We start from the raw sequence: 21,998 nt of genomic DNA on the forward strand, positions 1-21,998 counted from the left end.
CTGTGACCTTGGCCTCAGTAGTGCCTTAGAATACTTATCTAAGCATGGTGTCTTACTGAAGAAATATTACTAGAGCAGGTTTAGTCTACAGTTGGCTTTTATTGTTGGTGTCACAAATTCTACAGTATGTATCAGTCTTAAAACACCAAAAGTGCTTTTATCCTTTTCACATCTTGATTGTAGCAGATACTTAATTTGACAGCTCTGAACACCTATTATATCTAAAATCATAAAGGCTACTTGCCAAATTTATTTTTTGTTTCATGTATTTAATATTTGACCTTTTAGATTTCTCAGAAAAAAAGGGAAATTAGGTGTACATTTTTCTCTTTGAAACTTTAAACAAAACTTTCAGCCCTTCTGCTATTAGGAGAAACCTGCACAAAATGTTTATTATTTCCAGTTGAGTGGTCTTTTTGGTCTGTTAATTAAATGGTATGTTTTAAAACCTATAGTAGTTTTTAAAAAAATGAATGTGCATATAAATTACTTGGGGATCCTTTTTAAAAATGCACATTTTGGATCAGTAAATCTTAGGCCCTGCGATTATGCATTTCTGGCAAGCTTCCAAGTGGTCGCAATGCTTCTAGTACATAGAGCACATGTTGAGTAGCAAGCGTTCTGTAATATCCATCATGACATTAGATGTTTGTCTTCAAGTTGGAGCAAAGGTTCTTAATGCTAGATTAGCATCAGAATCTTCTTAGAGCTTTTATGACATGTAGATGCCTAAGCCTCACTTCCTACTTATTAAATTGCATATAGGCTAGCACCTATATTTTTATAAAGCTCCACTCCCTGATGGACAACCTGGATTACCTGCACTGCTAAGTTAGAATATTAAAGGTTAGAGATAAACTTTCCTTATAGTCATATTTGGAAGAGAATAAATTATGTTCATGCAGGTGATTACTAACCATTTCTGCTTTTGAAATTTTTTTACGTTTTGCTATTCCGAATTTTAAAAATATGGTATGTTAAGATTTTGTATGTAATTTATAGTCATAATTTGAAATAAATAGGTATTCAAATATAAGTTATCTTTTATGTAGCCTATAATGTTTTATTAGGCCATTTTTGGTCACAAGTGAGAGTAGCCCAACTAAATAGTCTTAAAAAAAGTGAGTATTTACCAAAAATACAGGGATGGTGCTGGCTTCTGGCACTACTGGTGTCAGTGAGTCAAAAATAACTTTACCAGAACTCTGTCTCCTTTCTATTTTTCTGTTCTTTTTTCCTGTGTTGACGTGTTTTGGGGTAGTCTTTTTCATTTGTGGTGATGAAAGTGGTCAAATAGTTCAAGACTCACATCTTAGCAACTTAGCAACCTTTGAACATAGGTTCTTCTTTAAAACCTATGCCAAAAGTCTGAGTGAGGATTCCTAATTGTCCCAGTATAGCCAGAGACTCATTTCTAGCACCAATGAGTCACAGCATCAAGTGGTTATAGAACACTCGGAAGGAATAAGATTATCAAAGAATTGGAGAAGAGCAGTCTCCCAAAAGATTCAGGTCAGGTAATGTATATTTTACAATGTACAATTTGTAAGTTATTTAATAACGTATAGAGTTAAGTAATTTCAATTTTGCTTTATTTCTTCTTTTGGATGCATTCACTTTGGTGTGAAAATACATAGGAATAGGCAAATTGTCCACGGCTGATGGTAAAGCCTTTGCAGATCCTGAAGTGCTTCGGAGATTGACGTCATCTGTTAGTTGTGCGTTGGATGAAGCTGCTGCTGCACTTACCCGTATGAGGGCTGAAAGCACAGCAAATGCAGGGCAGTCGGACAAGTAAGTACATTTTCATGCTGATCCATATCAGAAAATTTTCTTTAAAATGATTGAAAAAATAAATAAATAATTAAAAATAACATTTATTTTGTTCCTGTCATTATACCAGATACTTTGCATGTGTTATTCTGTTCATGCTCACAAAAAGTCTTAGGCATGGAATTTGTTTTTATACCCATTTTACTCATGAAAAGCATGAGACGTGAGTAACTTAGTCAAGTTAGAATAGGTAATGGAACGGGTGGCAAAGCCGGGACGCCAGTGTCTGCCTGGATGCAAAGATGGTTTCTTAGTGAGTATGTTATAAAAGACCTTTTGCTGATTTAGGTTTAGTTTTCTTTTAAGGTTTTGATCACAAAGAAGTGAATGTTTCCTAATTAGTCATGCCATTATCCAGTGCATATACATGGATCTAATTGTTTTAAAGGGCAAGGTTTTTATTTGTTTTATGATCAGTCAGAAAATGTCACAGATCTAGTTCCCATGACTTGTATGTAAATGCTGTATTCAAGCACATTGTAGCACATGCATTTATTTTTGTATGTACTACCTTTCCTTTTATGTAGCATAGTAAGGGCTTACTATTTTGTGACGTAGCGTTTTAAGTTTTGCCAATGTTGATATGCGGTAAAAGTTACTTTGTCATGTAAAAACATCTGTTATATAGTAGAGTGAAAAATGAATGTGAATTCCAAAGAAATGACTAGAAAGGAGCACTAGTACATCTTACTTTTTTTACTTAGAAACTCCTTTTCCCTTTAAAAAGTTATTTTATTTATTCTAGCATTTTCCTTTAACCAGTTGAGAAAATGGGAGTATTTTTTTTATTATTATTTCTTACTCAAGGATATGTTCATTGATTTTAGAGAGGAAGGGGGGGGGACATAAAACGAGAAACATCAATGTGAGAGAAACATCAATGTGAGAGAAACATCGAACTGTTGCCTCCCATATACACCCCAGTCAGCAATCAAACCTGCAGCTTAGGTATGTGCCCTGACTGGGAATTGAACCCTCAACCTTTGCGGGTTGCTTCAACCAACAGAGCCACTGGCCAGGGCAAGAATTTCCTTTTGTATGATAGTATTTTTTTACGCAACTTCTTTTAAGAGCATGAAAGAGTGGTTATATAGTATTAACAAGAGTATAAATTGCTGTTTCTCTTGGCTCCGTATTGTCTGTATTTGTGTGGGTTTTTGTATTCTTATTAATTTACTTTATCATTCTTTTCATATGTTGATCCATCTTTCGGTAACCTCAGATTGTATTCTTTAGTTAGCAGTTCTGTTTTTCTGGCCTACAATATTACTGATCTCTAGATATATTTAATGTGATGCCTGCTGAGACTGGCAAGAGAGAAAATTAAAAGCTCCTTGAAGAGTGTATTAAAGCTAATTAAAAAATGGAAATAGAATAGAAAAAAAATCATAGATTCTTTGACATTGAAAATACTAGAAATTATCAGCAAAATAGTAAACATGTTTGTGACAGCCATATTCATTTACCAAGGCTTGAGAAGTACAGTGGGGTACAGTGAGTGCTATGTGCCAGATTTTAACAGTAGTTAAGTGCAATATCACATGCCAGATTCGGCGTACCTTTTGCTTATGAGTTCTTAAGTTCAGTTGTTGCTAGAATAGTTTTATAAGGTCGTTTTAAAGCTGGCATACCAATATGGAAATAGAATGAAAGTCTAAATGATAAGGTAGAGGACGGTATGTGCCTGAGGGGGAGGGGGAGAATGAGAGACTACATGAAAGAGAGAAAAGGTATGTTCTTATATAGGAAATGTCTTGTGGGAAAGACTTATTGTAAATGTGTTTAAAGATGATAGAGAACACTGAGAATCTAGGAGCAGTCAGTATCCCATAAAATGGAAAATATAAGACAAGCTTATTAACTGCTGTTCAAAACTTTGACTTTGGTAAGGAGACAGTATAGCTAACAAGTAGATAAAATACGTAGTGTGGCACATAATGGTAAGAATCATGGAGGAGAGAACTGAATGGGGAAGTGCAAAGGCAGTGTTTGGTGTTGGAGGCCACGTGGCGTTTTTAATAGCTTGGTTAGGGAAATTCTTACTTAAAAGGTGGCTTTTTAGTGAAGACCTGAAATAGGTAAGGGAATGAGCTGTGTCTGAGAGAACTGTCTTGGTAAGAGAGACAGCAAATACATATATTTTGGCTTTGGAGCTTAATTAGCATTTTTTATTAAAAGGAAGAAAGTCAGTGTGGCTAAAGTGTGAAGAGCAAGAGTAAGAATAGTAGGTGACAAATCCGGAGAGGCAAAAAAGGAGAGCGTGGGATGCTACTGTGGTCTCTATTGAGAGAGATTAGAGCCCTTCTGAGGAGAAGAGCCACATAATCTACTTTCCTTTAAACAAGATCTCTCAGGCTTCCTCATTGAAAAGAACCTGAATTCGAGCAAGGGTAAAATCAGGGAGACTGCTTAGGTGGACACTTGGCCATAGTCTGGGCTGAAGATAATGTTCTGAAGCCTAGTAATAATAGAGATAGAGACAAGATGTTAGCAATTGATGCCTTTAGTAGCTGGATTGACAGGGCCATCTTTCAAGAGGATGATATATGAATTGCTTTAATATTTAAAATAATGAGGATATTTACAAATAGTCCTGAGTTTAGTGTGTTTTTTATAGTGAATTTTATCAAAAAGAGAGAATCATCAGAAATGTGCATTGTTGGAATTGTTTTGGGAAGTTTATAGGGCAGACACTTTATACTCTCAGTTTAATTTCCTGTTGCTCTACTTTTTCCATTCTTCTTTTACTTGAGTTCAGCCTTTGCCTTGCCAGATACTTTTTAGGCTCCCCCTAAAACATAATGACATAAGTAAATACCTCAAAAAAAGATTATCTCCTTATCAGGTATTTATATACTAGCCAAAATTACATGCTCACATTTTCCTGCCTGATTTCTCTTTACTTGGTTGGAGATCTCGTATAGGCCTTTACAGATTAGTATAAGTTTAACTCATTTTATGAAATACTTTTAAACTAAATTTTATTAAAATTTCCAGTAACTGAACAGAATGAAGTGTAATTGTAGCCTTATTTTGATAGTGTGGTATTCTATAAAGTTGTGTGTTTTAAAATTTTGATTTCTTTACAGTTACACTAAATTGGACTTTAGTTTTGCATAACAAAAAACCTTTTGTAGTGTGTAAATTTGTAATTAGGACTTTTATGTGTAGATTTATAAACTCAGTGAACTGAGTCATTTTCAGTTTTGTTTTTGCTGTGGATCCTGTCAAAATGATCATGCTTGCCTAACACTACTCTTCAGTACTTACACTGTATAGTGTTCTACAGTCTCGTAGTCTGATATTGTAACATTCTTCCCCTAATAGCCGCAGTTTGGCAGAAGCCTGTTCAGAAGGAGATGTAAATGCTGTGCGAAAGTTGCTTATTGAAGGGAGAAGTGTGAATGAGCACACTGAGGAAGGGGAGAGCCTCCTCTGTTTAGCTTGTTCTGCTGGATACTATGAGCTTGCACAGGTATGTATTACCCAAATAGAGTTTGTAGGTTTTCACATGTTGTTTTGCTTTCAATCTGCCTTGCTCAGTAAGGAAATAATAATAGCAACCATTAGACTCATGTCAGCTAAGTTTCTGCTAGTTACATTTCATGTTTATTGGCTCTCCTACTATACATATAGTATGGTTACATAGCTGTTAACATATGTTCAAAATTTTTAAATGAAGTTATCTTTTTCTAATGTTTAAAAACATTTTTTCATTAGGTTTTGTTGGCAATGCATGCCAATGTGGAAGATAGGGGAATCAAAGGTGACATTACACCATTAATGGCTGCTGCTAATGGAGGACATGTCAAAATTGTGAAGTTGCTGCTAGCTCACAAAGCTGATGTCAATGCACAGTCTTCAACAGGTTATGTGTATTTTTTTTTAGTTTTAAATATTAGTTTTCTTTGATAATTATTGCACATGAAAGTAATCATTAGTGATGCTTTTCCAGGTCTCTTACAAGTGCTGCATGTTTGCCTAGGTCTGTACATTAGGTGTAAAGTGCATAGAATATATTTTGAATGAAATTTGTCCTGTTTTGTGTATGAGGGAAACTACTTGTCCTTTTAAGATTCTTTTAGATTACACACTGGCCCAGTTAGAAGGAGAGGAAATGGAGAGGTGTGAGCTATGGCTCGCGAACCCTGGTTTCCTATTTTTCAGGGAGAAGGGAAGAGAAGATATGGAGAACAAGTAGGATATGGAATAAAAGGCAGGTCTTTCATTGCCTACTTTTATTAAGTTCTGGCCTATAGAAAAAGAGATTATATGAAAACATGTCCTACAATGGACATAACTTTAGTCTAAATTAATTTTTTATTTCAAATTTGGGCATGTATAAAAGCTCTAAAATTATATAGTAATATATTTTATGCATTTTTATGTAGGATTTCAAAATTATTAAACAATTTTTAAGGTCTACAGATTCTGGTTTGAAGGAGTTTTAGAAATCTTTATTTTACCCAGAAAGTTGGTTTTTTTCCCTTGTGACCTGGGAGAAGGAATATTTCCAAAATTACTTTAATTTTGATCAGTTAACTGATGTTGTACAGAAAACAAATTTGTATGATTAAAAGGAACAGTATGAGGTATACTTATATGATGAATATACACAGTCCAAAAAAGCAAAGATTGTGAAACATTTCTCTGATTAAAGTTAGAATGAATACAGCCTATTTCTCATCTGAAAAGTTAGTTTCAGAAATGCTCAGTTGTTCTATAACTCTACAGTCGTGGTGTGTGTATCTGATTTTTTACATGTTTTTGACTTTGATTTTAGTTGATTTCAGTAAGAGACAATGCACTGAGGAAGGGAATTATATATAAGTATATTACCTAAATGTATTTGGGTTATAGTCTCTCATTTCAGTTGTTTTTAATGCTAAATTAGATGGTTTTATTATGTTATTTTATGTTAATGGTTTTCTGTTTTTCTTTACTGAAATAGGCAATACAGCACTTACATATGCTTGTGCCGGAGGCTATGTAGATGTTGTAAAGGTGCTCTTGGAATCTGGTGCTAGTATTGAGGACCATAATGAAAATGGTCATACTCCTCTTATGGAAGCTGGAAGTGCTGGACACGTGGAAGTAGCCAGATTGCTGCTAGAAAATGGGGCTGGCATTAACACGCATTCCAATGAATTTAAGGAGAGTGCCCTTACATTAGCTTGTTATAAAGGTACAGTATAATATGTTTCTTATAACAGAGTTTTAAATATATGAAATGGCAGTTTATATTTTTTAATTAAAATAAAAAGTAAAGTTAAAATGTAATAATAATTAACTGATCAATAAAAGTGTTTAAAGTTTTTCAAAGTAAAAGTTTAATATGTAAACTTAAAGTATAGATTCTTAAAATTTGGTCAGTGAAAAATGAGTAATGATCTGGTTACTTTATCAGAAATTTGCTTTCTTTTAGTATGCTCTTTGAAATGGTGTTGCATGTCAGATTTTTCTGGTTCAAATAAAAGAATCCTATTGAATCCAGCAATATTCAGCCTGTAAGTTAAAAGAAAACACAATAGAAGTAGCCAGAATGATCTACTAATAAGAAGGTACTTAATGTATTTCTTATGATACCAAGAAGAGAAAAATTGAAGAAAATGGATGAGAGAAGTAAAATGAAAAGTGGTATAGAGGGAGTTTGAATTCAAAAGAACAATTTTAGAGTATTATTAACACATTTAGTAAAATTACAAGTAAGAGCTGGTTGAAATTGAGAATGCCTACCCCTATTTAGCTGTAGAAAGAGAGTACATGATATTTTAAGTGATGTAAACCAGCCTGAAAATACTGGTAATACAAAAAATATTCTTTTGGGGGAAGGCAAGATAATTGTGTAAAAAGATGCTTTTGGTCTTTAGCTAGCAAATGCTCTAGATTCTCCATTCTAAAAATACATCCACAGAACCGGATATTTTTTAGACTTCACCTTTATGACAGATGCATGGCTATAAATTAAAGAACTTTTAAAAAGCAAATTTTATGTCTGCATAGCCATTCAATTTAATGTTTCAGATCATCTGCATCTGTGCCATGCTTGTGTCATAAAATAAGAGGTGAATTCTTGACATTGAGACATCAAGAAAATAATCTTGCAAGGTGAGACACTACTTCTCAGTGGCTGAATTTAAGGAGGTATTCACCTTGCAAGTGAATACCTCCTTAAATTTCCAGGACTTTGTTGCCTCACCTTAGTCCTGTCCCTGGTGGTGTTTTGTTTTATTCTGATTGTTTGAGTTCTTTTGGAATAATTTCCTTAAAAACATGGTTAAAATAATACATACATAAATGACTAAAATTTAAGTAAATGTGAATATATGATCTATCTAAAGTGTTTTTTGCTGTCTAATGTTAACAGATTTTCAGATACAGCATGATTAGGAAGCACAGCTGAGGTCCCTTAGTTCTCCAGTTCTGTTGGTTATTTAGGCAGAGGCTAATCTTCTGGGAGGAGGCTAATTAAACCTCCAGGCAGACTCTTCAGGGCATGCTGGTTGGGAGGCTCTCTGCCCTTCTCACAAATACTTTTTGAACCTAACTGCATTTTACTACTGAGGCCCAGCTAGCCAGAAAAGCAGTGTGATGGGCTATATGTAGCTACTCTTTCCTCTCCTTTGCTTGTAGCCCCACCCTGCTTTCCAAAAGGGGCATTGGAAGTTCGGGCATGCAAGCTTTAATTAGGAGCTGGATATAGAACTGAGCTGGTGGAGAACATCTCAGTACTTAACATGGATCCAAGGACCCTTTCCTCTATTCTCTGGTGAGGTCTCCTAGACCATACATAGATTGATAAGGAGGAGATGGGAAGGGATAGGATTCAGGCTGAGACTAAACACTGATGTGAATCTTTGGGAAGGGCGGATGACAGAGGAAAGGGGGGAGGGTGGGTGGTACAGGGTAGGTAGCAAAAACAAGATATGGCAGATGTATATGTACTTACCAGTGTTAGTTTTAATTGTGTATCATATCTGAAATCCTTTCTAAAATTTGTCTTTATAACTATTCATAAGGTGTCTTTATCTGAACTGAAGCATATCGTTTATTTGAGAATATATAAACATAAGTATTTGTGTGTTTATATATGTGTGTATATGCTTATATCTAAATAAATGAATAAATATAGACTAACTTGTGGTGTTTCAGGATATTTTTATATGTTCAGTTGTTGAGTTACATGTAGGTTGTTCCTAAAAACTTGTAATTATTGAAACTTAAAACACAAAGGTTGTAGAGGGGCCTTGGCTTGTGTGGCTCAGTGGATTGAGCACTGGCCTATAAACCTAAGGGTCACCAGTTCAATGCCTGGTCAGGGCACATGCCTGGGTTGCAGGCCAGGTCCCCAGTTGTGGGTGTGTGAACAACCAGTTGATGTTTTCTTTTTTTTTTCCCCCCTCCCTTCCTCTCTCTCTGAAAATAAATAAAATAAAATAAAATCTTTTAAAAAAAGGATTGTAGAGTGGATATTCTGGGTGTTGGATTTTAATAGCATCTTTGTTCACCTGTAGCAAGGATTCTACTAGCAATACTTTCTAGGGTAAGAAAGTAGAACAGCAAAGATCACTTGCATGAGTTGTATTCAGCAGTTGAAGTTAGCTTGTAGCTGACTTTAGTATTACGCTTAAACATTTGCTATGATTTAAGTAAAAGTTTTAAAAATATTGTACTTTGTCTTTTTTTTTAATAAGATTTTTAAGTAATCTTGATACACTTTTGGTTTAGGACACCTAGAGATGGTGCGATTTCTTTTGGAAGCAGGAGCAGATCAAGAGCATAAAACAGATGAAATGCACACTGCCCTAATGGAGGCTTGCATGGTAAGATTGGTGAAATACATATATGAAATATATATTTATATATACATATAATAACATATAGTGTACATTGAGTGCTTTTTCCTTAGGCTCAGAAATTCTTTTTATCATAGATTTATAGAGCAGAAACTCAGCTATCTGAATTATCAATAGTTCCTAGAGCCAGTAGTATATTAACTTCTATTAAAAGTGCTTTCTGAGGCTTTATGCTACGTTCATTTTTTTTAGTTTCACATAAATATACTGGTTTTACATAGTTGGCATAAAAAATGACGTTTTAAAAGGTCAATTAAGGATATTAAAAAGCACAGTAATCCACACAGTGTACTTATAATACTGGCATAACATGTTTGTTAAAACAGTAATTTTATTTATGAAAAATTTGAAATTAGAATATTATTTGTGTTACATAATTCTCTGTCATGGTCTTATTTTGAATCTTGAATTCCTTTTGTAAGAACTCTATTTTAGAGTTTGTGCTTGGGAATGGGTAATAATAGTACTCTTAAACTTAATGCATCTTGGTCTATGATTTGTGGTACAGAAATGGATCAGAGTAACATTATTGACAGATTACTAAGAAAAAGATGCAAAAGATAGATACAGGCCCTAATGTATTTGATGTTTTCTGTCTTAGTTTCCCTTCAGAGAATGATTATTAAAAGATTGTTAATTTTTAATTATTATTTTAAAATATTAGGTATTTATGTAAGACTTTAATTATCTTTTATTTTTAGTTGCTATGCCACTGTTTGCCTTAGTAACTTACTCTTTTGAACAAACATAAGCTGGAGTTCCCAGTTTTTTAAAGATAAATAATATTGTTCTCCCTTCTGAGGGGGTTGTTATGAAAATTAAGTGAGATAATGTGTGTAAAACACATCAGCATTATCTGCACGGTAAGATTGAAGGAACTTAAAACATCTGTCACCCTTGTTAGAATAACAACCTATAAACAGATTAAGAAATTATGAGGAAGTGTTCTTTAGATCTAACCAGCAGGTACTGGAAGTAAGTGTTATGAGTAGATGAAAGTTACTACTAGTAGAGGCCAGGAAATGTAGGAATTGACTCTGGAGGGAAAAAATATTCTGAGCTGGAGGAACATCAAAGTATCCTTAATAATGAGACATTAAAGTGGTATCCTATGGTAAACATGGAGGCAAAAATGGACATAACATGTTAAAAAGATGAAATGCCTGTGAGGTAATATATAGAAGGAAAAAGTATATCAAAAGAAAAAAGGAATGGAAAAGGGAGCTTTAGAGTTGCGAATAGTTAGGAAAGCTGTGGTAACAGAAGATAATAAGAGAGTTTCTTTTTTCTTTTTCTTAATTTTCATTGGCATTTGTATGTTGAATAACAAAGAAGTACTGTGTGCCTATTGTGTTCCCCTTTCCTGTAACACATCATGCACAATTCTGCCACTTTTAAAAATAATGCATTTTTCAGCCCTGGCTGGTGTAGCTCAGTGGATTGAGTGCGGGCCTGCGAATCAAAGGATCACGGTTCGATTCCCAGTCAGGGCACATGCCTGGGTTGCAGGCCAGTTCCCAGCAGGGGACTCACAAGAGGCAACCATACATTGATATTTTTCTCCTTCTCTTCTTCCATTCCTCTCTAAAGATAAATAAATAAAATCTTAAAGTAATGCATTTTTCTATTTCTACTTAATCAAAAGTTTTCTCGTTCTAAAGGTTTCTAAATAAATCCAGCTTTCATTTCTAACATGTGTCCATTTAGCATTTAAGGTAATATGCAGGATTGAGCATGCAATGTTGTTATCTCACATTAGTCTCTTATTTACTGTTTTTCCCCCAAGATGATTAATAAACTTCTTGATTAAAGGTATAATTTTTCTGTAGAAAAATGATAGTAGTATATGTTTTATATACTCAATCTGTTTCCTGCTTTGTACTAAAGAAATATAGATAAGTCTTAATAATACTTGCTTACTAAAGTATTAAGTGTAGATTTATTAGCTTTTATATGAATGAAGATCAGTATGCTTCATTGTTTAATAATTGAGACATCTTCATTTTTTTAATGGTGCTGATTTAATTTTTTAATTGCATTGTAATTAGGATGGCCATGTTGAAGTAGCTAGATTACTTCTGGACAGTGGCGCCCAAGTGAACATGCCTGCTGATTCATTCGAGTCGCCATTGACTTTGGCTGCGTGTGGTGGGCATGTGGAACTTGCGGCTTTACTTATTGAAAGAGGAGCGAGCCTGGAAGAGGTCAATGATGAAGGTTATACACCATTGATGGAAGCAGCTCGTGAAGGACATGAAGAAATGGTGGCATTACTTCTAGGTCAAGGTAATCATTCCAATCAAGACAGTAAAGCATAATGTGTAAAATGTAAGGTTCTGGTTTTGTAAAATTCAGTATTTCATCTTTCTAACAGATAATACGTAATGAGAGTTCTCACAAAAACTAATGATAAAATACATGCTTTGAAATGGCTTCCATGCTGTGCTAAACAAAATTGAATAGAGTTCTTTAATATATAGAGCTTTCATAGCCATCACGTGCTGTGTGATGGACAACTGAACTGGAGGTAGGGCAGGGTTGTAGGTTACGTAGGAGCATATGTGAGGTTCAGTACTTCTCAAGTTAATTTAAGAGAATTTCTCTTGGGGCAGAATACCTGTTACTATTTCATATATCTATTGTTTCATGAAACACAATATGAGAAATCTTGCTATAAGTATTAACTTAATGAGAATGCACATGTAAGAAACAGAAAGCTCAGTACACATGGACTTCTTTTTCGGAGAAAATGGACATGCACTTTACTGTATTAAGATACCTTAAGTTTAGAAGTAATCTCCCATCTCCAGCTGTATTTGTAGTCAATTGTTGTATTTGTTTTAGTGATAGAGTTTAAGAGGAATGGCACATTTTAATAAAACCTTTTGATTGAGAGGTAATATTGAAATACATATATATACATATATATGTGTATATGTATACATATTGCTTCTATGCTTTTAGAACACTGTCCTATAGTGCCTGTTAAATGTCAGCTATAGTGACGGTGGTAATAATGATGATGATAATGTGACCTTGGGCAAAATAATGAACCTCAATTTTCTTAGCTGTAAAATGGAGCTAATAATAACATGTAAAATGTTTTTATTTATTTTTTAAAGATTTTATTTATTTTTAGAGGGGAAGGGAAAGAGAGAGAGGGAGAGAAGGCACATTGACTTGTGAGAGAAACATTGATTGGTTGTTTCTCACACGCCCCCAACTGGGGACCTGGTCTGCAATCTAGGCACGTGCCCTGACTGGGAATTAAACTAGTGACCTTTTGGTTCACAGCCTGGTGCTCAATCCACAGAGTCATTCCAGCTAAGGCTAAAATCCTTTTAATACTGCCTGGAAAATATAGTACTAGCGCATTAGACATTAGCTGTTATCATCATCAACATCTTTTTTTTTAATATTTATTTATTTATCTTTAGAGGGGAAGGGAAGGAGAGAGGAAGGGAAACATCAATGTATGGTTGCTTTTTGGTGCATCCCCTGCTGGGAACTGGCCCCTTCCGGGAACTGGCCTACAACCCAGGCATGTGCCCTGACTGGGAATCGAACCGTGATTGTCTGGTTCACAGGCCTGTGCTCAATCCACTGAGCTACACCAGTCAGGTTTTTTTGAATCTTTATAAGAAGAAAATGTAGTTTATTTTTCTAAGTTCTTTTATCACCTGACTTGTTACTTGTGGCTGAATACATCTTACTTAAGCTGGGTACGTCTAACATGAACTAATGGCTAGGATTTGATAGTTTATTTTTCACTGCTTCTCAGAGAAGGGGGAGAGTCACCTCATTATTTAGTGAAGTAATGGAAAGGTTCATTTTGAAGTGTGGTTTATTAGGAAATAATCATGGTTTGCTTATTTCTGGAATAAGTTAATGACTTTCTTTAAATAATTATTTTAGGGGCAAATATCAATGCACAGACAGAAGAAACTCAAGAAACTGCCTTGACTCTGGCTTGCTGTGGAGGTTTTCTGGAAGTCGCAGACTTTCTGATTAAGGCAGGAGCTGATATAGAACTAGGGTGTTCTACTCCTTTAATGGAAGCTGCTCAAGAGGGTCATTTGGAGTTAGTTAAATACTTATTAGCAGCAGGTAGGCATTTTTGCATTTGGGAGTTTTTACATGGTTTATATAAGTAAAAATGTTACAATGCAGATGATTTTTTCTGATATTATGATATACTGAATATGTGTGAAAAAGTGATATGATAAAATTTGTGTGTATTGTGAATAATTTACTTTATTGCTGTTTGACGTATATATAGCTTAAATTTCAAGTAGTGACCTAATTTTATTTCATTTTTGCTTTTAAAGATGTGGACAATATTCTTTGTTTTTAGAAATGTATAAGGCTATTTTGTCTAATTTGAGGAGATATGGCTTATCTAGAACAAATTTCTATGCATTTGTGTTTTATTAAGTCCATGTATTGTTTAATAATATTACAGGAGCTAATGTTCATGCAACAACAGCAACAGGGGACACAGCACTAACTTATGCCTGTGAAAATGGTCACACTGATGTGGCAGATGTCTTACTTCAGGCGGGAGCGGATCTGGTAAGCTTTGCAACTCTAAATCCTAGTATTTAAAATAATAGAAATTAACTTAAAATTATATGGAGAATTTACACAAAATGTATTTCTTTATTTCAAATTTTATGTTAGCCTTTTTACCATTATTTATCTCATGTCATCACATTTTTCTTTTCTCTACTGTTTGGTGTCCGTTAGTATTTTCCTTATTAGTCGGACTATCAAATCTGTTAACCCTCATTCCCCCCCAACACACACACACAAAGTGAAAACTTTGTGTTAGATATGTTAATACAAAACTTTTCTCTTAGGTATTCAGCCATTTTTTAGAAGCTTTTCTCATTTGGTATAAAAAGACAAATGTGGCTCTATTAGATGCATTTCACTGTCCTTTAGAAACAAATTGTTCTTATACTGGGCAAAGCATTATTAAATAAAAAGTTTAAAATACGGATATTTAACAAATAATCTTTTCTTTCAGATAACTTTTAGTTTAGTAAGAAGGTTGAAATACTGAGGTCATTTATAAGGAAGATTTTTATAAAGAGATGTCATAGGGAAAGTACAGAGAGTAAACAAGTCAGAAGAGGTAAATATGTCATCCCTAAGATTATTGTAATTTTGGGCTGAGTAAAATTTAGGAAGGTACAACATAAACAGCAGTGTTGTGACAAAAGATCTATTCTAGTTGGAAGAAATAGTATAGGATTGGTGTAGCCTGAGAGTCAGGGAAGCATAAAGCAAATGTGCATGGGGAGAATCCTGTAACTAGTCTTCCAGGTTAGACCGTGAGAGTGGAGGAGTGAGACGTACAAAGGTGGTTTTAGTTGTTAAAACATAAGCACTCTTATGTTCTTGGGACTGAGATTAACAAGTAAATGTATTTTCCTAAAGAAGTTCACTGTTTATGACAAATTCGCATGTAGGCAGAAATAGGATGCTCCATAAACTAATTTTGTAAACTTCTTTTTTCTCATTTATGAAAGGAGAGTGTTGAATTAGATTGTTATTGTGATCTCTTTCAGCTCTGTATGTATTAGTATCTCTTGAAGCACTTATATCACATTAATGTTTAATTAGATGTGTGTATATTACTTGATTTTGACCTTCTTCAGTGTAAGAACTGATATATGCAGTGTTCACCACAGTGGCTATAAAGCATGCAGCAATGTAATATTGCTTAGTTAATTGCAATTAGAATAACCTAATGTTAAGAGAAAAATCAAAAGTTGTTTGTCAGATGTGAGTCTTAAAAATATACATAAAATATTTTATAAAAGATATTTTTTTCTCAAACCTGTATATTCTAAGATCGGAAAATTTTTTCAGTAGTATTTTCAATTATCCAGAAATCACAGGAATGCAATAGATTCTTCATCCTTTCTAGATCTTTAAATCTCTATTAATATCTAGTCAGTGGTTTTACAATTATTTAAGTTACCACTAGCTTTGTTTTTATATAAAGTAAAATAGGGATCATGGGAAGTCATAAGGCTGGAGTGATGTACTTACAGAAATTCATATGGATAGGATACAAACTGACGAAAAGAACATCACTTGGAGTGGATGAGAGTAATGCTAATAATGTGGATTGTTTTGAGAGGTCTGTGCTAGAGTGCCACCATTCGCTGTTCAGGTTTCACAGTCCTTTTTGTAGAGAGGAGGAAAAACTATCCAGATGGGTTTAGATGAGGGTGTCACAATCATATGACTCCAGCTCTTAAAGTATTTGGTAGGACATGTTTCTAGATTCAGGTGTCTTAAATTGAAAAATGTATTCCGTAATTTTCCTTCAAAGAATGATATTTAATATATTTAGATTCAGAAATGAGTCCAATTGTTTTCCATTTGATTTTCACAAAAAAAGAGTAATAGTTCACTAGCAATTAATATCAATTAAGTCTGTATTTTTTAAACAGGAGCATGAATCTGAAGGTGGAAGAACTCCTTTAATGAAAGCTGCGAGAGCTGGTCATGTTTGTACTGTGCAGTTCTTAATTAGTAAAGGTAGGTCTGTGTAAAATAGGGTGTATTTGTATTCTGTTTTCAAAGGTGTCTCTTCCCCACCCTCAGGCATTTAAAGATTGAGGGATAAAAGACATTTTTTCAGTATGACATGCAGAGGTTTTGCAAGTAGGTAGTTGATAAACATCCTGCAAGACATAGGACAGTTCCAAACTATGAAGAATTGTCATACTGGGTAATACCTTTGTTAAGAAACACTATGATAAAGAAATTTCTCACCCTGGCTGGTGCAGCTCGGTGGATTGAGTGTGGGCCTGTGAACCAGACAATCACGGTTCGATTCCCAGTCAGGGCACATGCCTGGGTTGCAGGCCAGTTTCTGGCAGGGAACCCACGAGAGGCAACCATACATTGATATTTCTCTCCCTCTCTCCTTCTCTTCCCCTCTAAAGATAAATAAATAAAATCTTTAAAAAAAAAGAAAGAAATTTCTCTATGTAAAACTTTTGAGGATTTAGATAACTTATTGTGTTCTATTCATGTAATAATGTATCTTGAAAGTTCAATTTTTATGTTTTTTAAAGTATATTTTATTATTTATGCTATTACAGTTGTCCCATTTTTTTTCTCTTTTATTCCCCTCTACCCTACACCCCTCCTCCCATCATCATTCCCTCCCCTTAGTTCATGTCCGTGGGTCATGCATATAAGTTTTTTGCATGACCCATTTTTTTCCATTTTCCATGTTTTTCCATGATCCAAGGTTTTTCCATTTTCTATACTATTTTTAACCTCCCCCTGTCTGTTTTGTACCTAACATTTATGCTACTTATTCCCTGTACCACGTCCCCCACACTACCCCCTCGCCCTCCCCACTGATAACCCTCCATGTAATGTCCATTTCTGTGATTCTGTTTTCCTGTGTCTAGTTGTTTGCTTAGTTTGTTTTTGTTTGGGTTTGGTTTTTTTTTGTTTTTTTTTTTGTCTGTTTTGCTTTTTGTTCAGTTTTGATAGTTGTGAATTTGTTGTCATTTTATTGTTCATATTTTGATCATCTTCTTTTTCTTAGATAAGTTCTTTTAACAGTTCATATAATAAGGGCTTGGTGATGATGAACTCCTTTAACTTGACCTTATCTGAGAAGCACTTTATCTGCCCTTCCATTCTAAATGAAAGCTTTGCTGGATAGAGCAATCTTGGATGTAGGTCCTTGCCTTTCATGACTTGGAATACTTCTTTCCAACCACTTTTTGCCTGCAAGGTTTCTTTTGAAATATCAGCTGATAGTCTAAAGGGAATTGCTTTGTAGGTAACTGTCTCCTTTTCTCTTGCTGATTTTAAGATTATTTCCTTATCTTTAATCTTGGGTAATGTAATTATGATGTGCCTTTGTGTATGCTTTCTTGGGTCCAACTTCTTTGAGACTGTGAGCTTCCTGGACTTCCTGGAAGTCTATTTCTTTTACCAGATTGGGGAAGTTGTTCATTTATTTTAAGTAAGTTTTCCATTTGTTGCTCTTCCTCTTCTCCTTCTGACATCCCTATGATTAGGATGTTGGAGTGTTTAAAATTGTCCCAGAGGTCCCTAAACCTTTCCTCATTTTTTTGAATTCTTATTTCGTCATTCAGTTTTGGTTGAATGTTTATTTCTTCCTTCTGGTTCAAATTGTTGATTTGAGTCCTGGTTTCCTTTCCTTCACTGTTGGCTCCCTGTATATTTTTCTTAATTTCACTTTGCATAGCCTTCACTTTTTCTACTATTTTGCGACCGTAGTCAGCCATTTCTCTGAGCATCCTGATGACCAGTATTTTGAACTATGCATCTGGTAGGTTGGCTTTTTATTGTTTTGTTCTATTTTTGGAATTTTGATCTGTTCTTTCATTTGGGCCGTATTATTTTGTCTCGGTGCACCTGTTACGTAGTAAGGGGTGGGGCCTTAGGTATTTGCCAGGGTGGGTCAACCCATGTGTAGGAATTGTGGTGTTGTATGTGGGGGAGGGGGTCTAAAGGGAACAATGCCTCTTGTTTGGCTCTTGGCAAGCTATCAGTCACTTTCCCCCTACACACAAGCAAATTGGGCCCTTTGGTGCTGATTTCCACATGGGTAGGTACGTTTGTGTACATTTTAGGATGCTGTGGGTCTCTCCAACAAACTTTCCTGTGAGGCTGGGAGTTTCCCCTGCTGCTGCAACCCCCACAGTTTTTGCCAGAACACTGAGTTGTGTGGTCTGTCTTGCTCCCTAGTTGTTCCTTCTGGTTTATCAGCACTCAAATGTGGAACCACCCAGGCCTCCAGCTGCCACCTTGTCGGGTATCCTCTTCACCCAGGTTGCCCATCTCCACTCCTCCTACCTGTCTGAGACAATGTTTCTTCTTTAATTCCTTGGTTGTTGCACTTACATACAGTTACGATTTTCTGGCATTTCTGGTTATTTTTTGTTTTTTTTTTGATTTGTTGTTGTCCTTCCGGTTGTGTGAGGAGGCCTGGTGTATCTACCTATGCCTCTACATTGGCTGGAAGTCTGAATTTTTATGTTTCTGTCACTGCTTAACTTTGTAAAAGAGAAGGAGTATATATAGGAAGAATGTATACAATTAAAAAGGCAATTTATGCCATTTTCTTCTTACTGAAAGTACTAAAGGAATGTACAGTTTAATTGTTTATTGGTAAAGAAAATAAGAAATACCGATTAAATTATTTTAGGCAATTTGATCACTTAATTGTGATGTATGTTTTTACCACAGTGTTTTTGAAGAATGGAATTACTTAATAATCACTATACCCTCTCTTTTTAAAAAAATATTTTATTTATTTATCTTTAGAGAGGAAGGGAAGGAGAGAGAGAGAGAAATATCAATGTATGGTTGCCTCTCATGCGTCCCCTGCTGGGAACTGGCCTGCAGCCCAGGCATGTGCCCTGACTCGGAATCGAACCATGATCATGTGGTTCACAGGCCCGCGCTCACTACACTGAGCCACACCAGCCAGGGCTATAATACCCTCTCTTTTATGGTTGTTTTAATGAATCTGATTCTAGTTTCTTCTTGCTATTTTATTTTCATTGTCTACATTGTTTAGCACAGTGCTCCAAAAATGAGACAAATACCTACTTTCATCCTCAGATAATTCCACTGAAAAAGATGATACTAAAACTCTGTATCTCGTGTTCATTCTTTAGTATTTAGCCCATGGGGAGCAGTGTTTATTTTCATTGGTTTTTAGTCTTCTTTTCTACTGAATAACTTAAAGTGTAAATAAAATTTTATATTTTACTTTTTAAAAGCAGCAACTCCATTAGTGATGTATTCTTTTATCTTTATCTTTTTACTGGCACATACTGAAATATTTATAGGTGGTATTATATCATATTTGTCTGAGGTTTGCTTTAGAATAATTCAAGATGGGAGAAGAGAAGTGACATGGGTATATGTAAAACAAAATTGGCTATGTGGTTAATTATCTTTGAAACTGGGTAATGGTTATGTGGAACTTTATTATACTTTCTTCCCTTTATGATTTTGAAATTTACCTTAACTTAAGAAACTACACTCTAATAACATGATTTTCTGTGCCTTGTCTGTTTCAGGAGCAAATGTGAATAGAACTACAGCTAATAATGACCATACTGTACTGTCCCTGGCTTGCGCAGGGGGTCACCTGGCCGTGGTGGAACTACTTCTAGCTCATGGGGCAGATCCCACTCACCGTTTAAAAGTATGTACCTCAGATGTTTCAGGTAGCACTGTGAATTCTTTGTTCTCGAATATTAGAAAATCATGTACAAGTTCCATTTTAATGGCATTCTAAATGTATTCATTTTCTTCTGTTTTATTATTAGAGGCAGGTATTCTTTAAAAACCTGTGATTTTAGTGTGTCTGGGCCTGTTGCCTTTATCTTCCCTAATTGTTCTGTAAATTAACTTCCTTAAAATGTTTTTTTCCTTCCATATCCACTCTTTTAGGATGGCTCAACTATGTTAATAGAAGCAGCAAAAGGTGGCCATACAAGTGTCGTTTGCTATCTCTTGGACTATCCTAATAACTTGCTTTCAGCCCCTCCACCAGATGTCACTCAGTTAACCCCCCCATCCCACGATTTAAATAGGGTAAGATGAAAACATTAGCATTTTACATTATAGTTTATTTATTCCTCTTTTTCTCAGAGTTTCAGCTTAAACTAGATTATTTTTTGGTTGTAGTAAGTAGTTCTCTTTGTAGATGTATTTGATGTGGTTAATAAACATCTGGTATAATGTTTAGATTCTGGATTGATAGGACTTTGCTTTGCTCTCTTATGGCAGTAATAAACCGTTTGAATTAACTGTTAATTTGAAAAATGTCATGGAAAATAATTGGGTACCAACACATTTTAAACAGATATGTCTGAGGGAAATGCCATATTAAGTATATTTTGAATAAGTCTTTATAACTTCTTCATTTAAAGCATAGTATTTAATGAAGAGGGTAGGAAAAGCAGACATGTAATTACTTTCCTCTGTCTTAGGCTCCGCGTGTACCAGTTCAAGCACTGCCCATGGTTGTCCCACCTCAGGAGCCTGATAAACCGCCTGCCAATGTCGCCACCACCCTTCCCATCAGGAATAAAGGTCAGTTATACTTCTAAAGACTGTTTCTAACATGTTCTCCAGGTAAACATGATAAGATTACAAAAACCTAGCCATTTAAAATTATTTTTCCACAAAAATAGAATTTTATTGAGTTGGCATAATTAAAGATATTTTTACCAATGAAAAAAGCTTGTTATTGGGAGAAAAGCTAGTTAATAGCACTAATTTGTGCTGGAACTAGAAGTTATAGGAAGAGAAATTCAGAAGCAATTCTGATAATCCATGATTTCTTCTCATATTCTATTCATGTTAAAATGTTTGGCTGGGTATAGCTGGGCAATGCTCTTTTGGAAATTAAATTTCTGTAGTGATATGAAACATAAAATTAGCAGGTTATATTAAAATTAAAATTTATTTTATAGTAACTGGTATAATACAATTTTATATCTGGGATACCTTTTCTCAACCAGTCATTCAAAGTTACTTCAGATATGCTTGTTTGTTTCTCTAGAATTCTGAGGTCCATGTTTGACTTGTGGATGTTACACAGTGCATGCTCATAAGTTATGTCCCAAAACATTACAGCTACCAATTTTAATCAGTTTTTCTTTTCAAAAAGTTTTACCTGCAGAACCAATGTGGTTTATATTTTTTGGTTTTTTGCTACCTCTATAGTATTTTACCAACAAGAATACTAAGTATTACCATCAGCTCTTTCCAATCACTACTCCCAGTCCAGAGCCTTGGCACCTTTTTCAGTTTATAGCTTCAAACAACTGATTGCTGTACCTGTAGCCAAATCTGTTTTTTCATCTGGCTATCAGAAGATACAGTGGATGATGTAGTCCAACATCTTTTCTTCCAGGGAAACTGAATGCCAATTCTCTACTGGCCAGGTAGCTATGTGCATATGTGAATTTATATCTTGCTTTATCAGTCTTGAAGATGGTAGGCCCCAACAAAGACATATTTAAGTTGTATTTTAATTTCCTGGTACTTATCAGTGGTTTGGGTACTCTGTGTGTATGTGTGTGTGTTTAAAGGCACAGACTACTGGATGTGGAAAAACCTTGACTTAGAGGTCTAAGTTTTCCCTACATCTTAATAATTTAGCATTATTCTTCTTTTGATAAATTTTACATTATTATGACCAGATTACACGTAGCCTTAGATTTTACTTTAATTGTACTTCTTAGATATCACAAACCTGCATCCCTCTGTTGTCTA

General features: G+C 34.8%; 1 protein-coding gene across 5 annotated transcripts in view; it reads left to right on the forward strand.

Moving 5' to 3' along the window:
- Positions 1-21,998, forward strand: part of ANKRD17 (ankyrin repeat domain 17) — a 156,349-nt gene that overhangs the window by 70,856 nt on the left and 63,495 nt on the right. For all 5 annotated transcript variants that reach the window (XM_037063434.1, XM_037063435.1, XM_037063437.1 and 2 more), the window contains exons 3-14: positions 1,638-1,794; positions 5,161-5,308; positions 5,554-5,701; positions 6,785-7,018; positions 9,562-9,656; positions 11,738-11,975; positions 13,605-13,796; positions 14,152-14,261; positions 16,157-16,244; positions 19,790-19,917; positions 20,166-20,309; positions 20,708-20,810. In XM_037063434.1, the coding sequence (XP_036919329.1) occupies positions 1,638-1,794; positions 5,161-5,308; positions 5,554-5,701; positions 6,785-7,018; positions 9,562-9,656; positions 11,738-11,975; positions 13,605-13,796; positions 14,152-14,261; positions 16,157-16,244; positions 19,790-19,917; positions 20,166-20,309; positions 20,708-20,810 (1,785 nt within the window). The remainder of the gene's footprint in view (positions 1-1,637; positions 1,795-5,160; positions 5,309-5,553; positions 5,702-6,784; positions 7,019-9,561; positions 9,657-11,737; positions 11,976-13,604; positions 13,797-14,151; positions 14,262-16,156; positions 16,245-19,789; positions 19,918-20,165; positions 20,310-20,707; positions 20,811-21,998) is intronic.

Source organism: Sturnira hondurensis, unplaced genomic scaffold, assembly GCF_014824575.4.
Source record: "Sturnira hondurensis isolate 20B ecotype Veracruz unplaced genomic scaffold, ASM1482457v3 Scaffold0014584, whole genome shotgun sequence".
Taxonomy (NCBI): Eukaryota; Metazoa; Chordata; class Mammalia; order Chiroptera; family Phyllostomidae; genus Sturnira; species Sturnira hondurensis.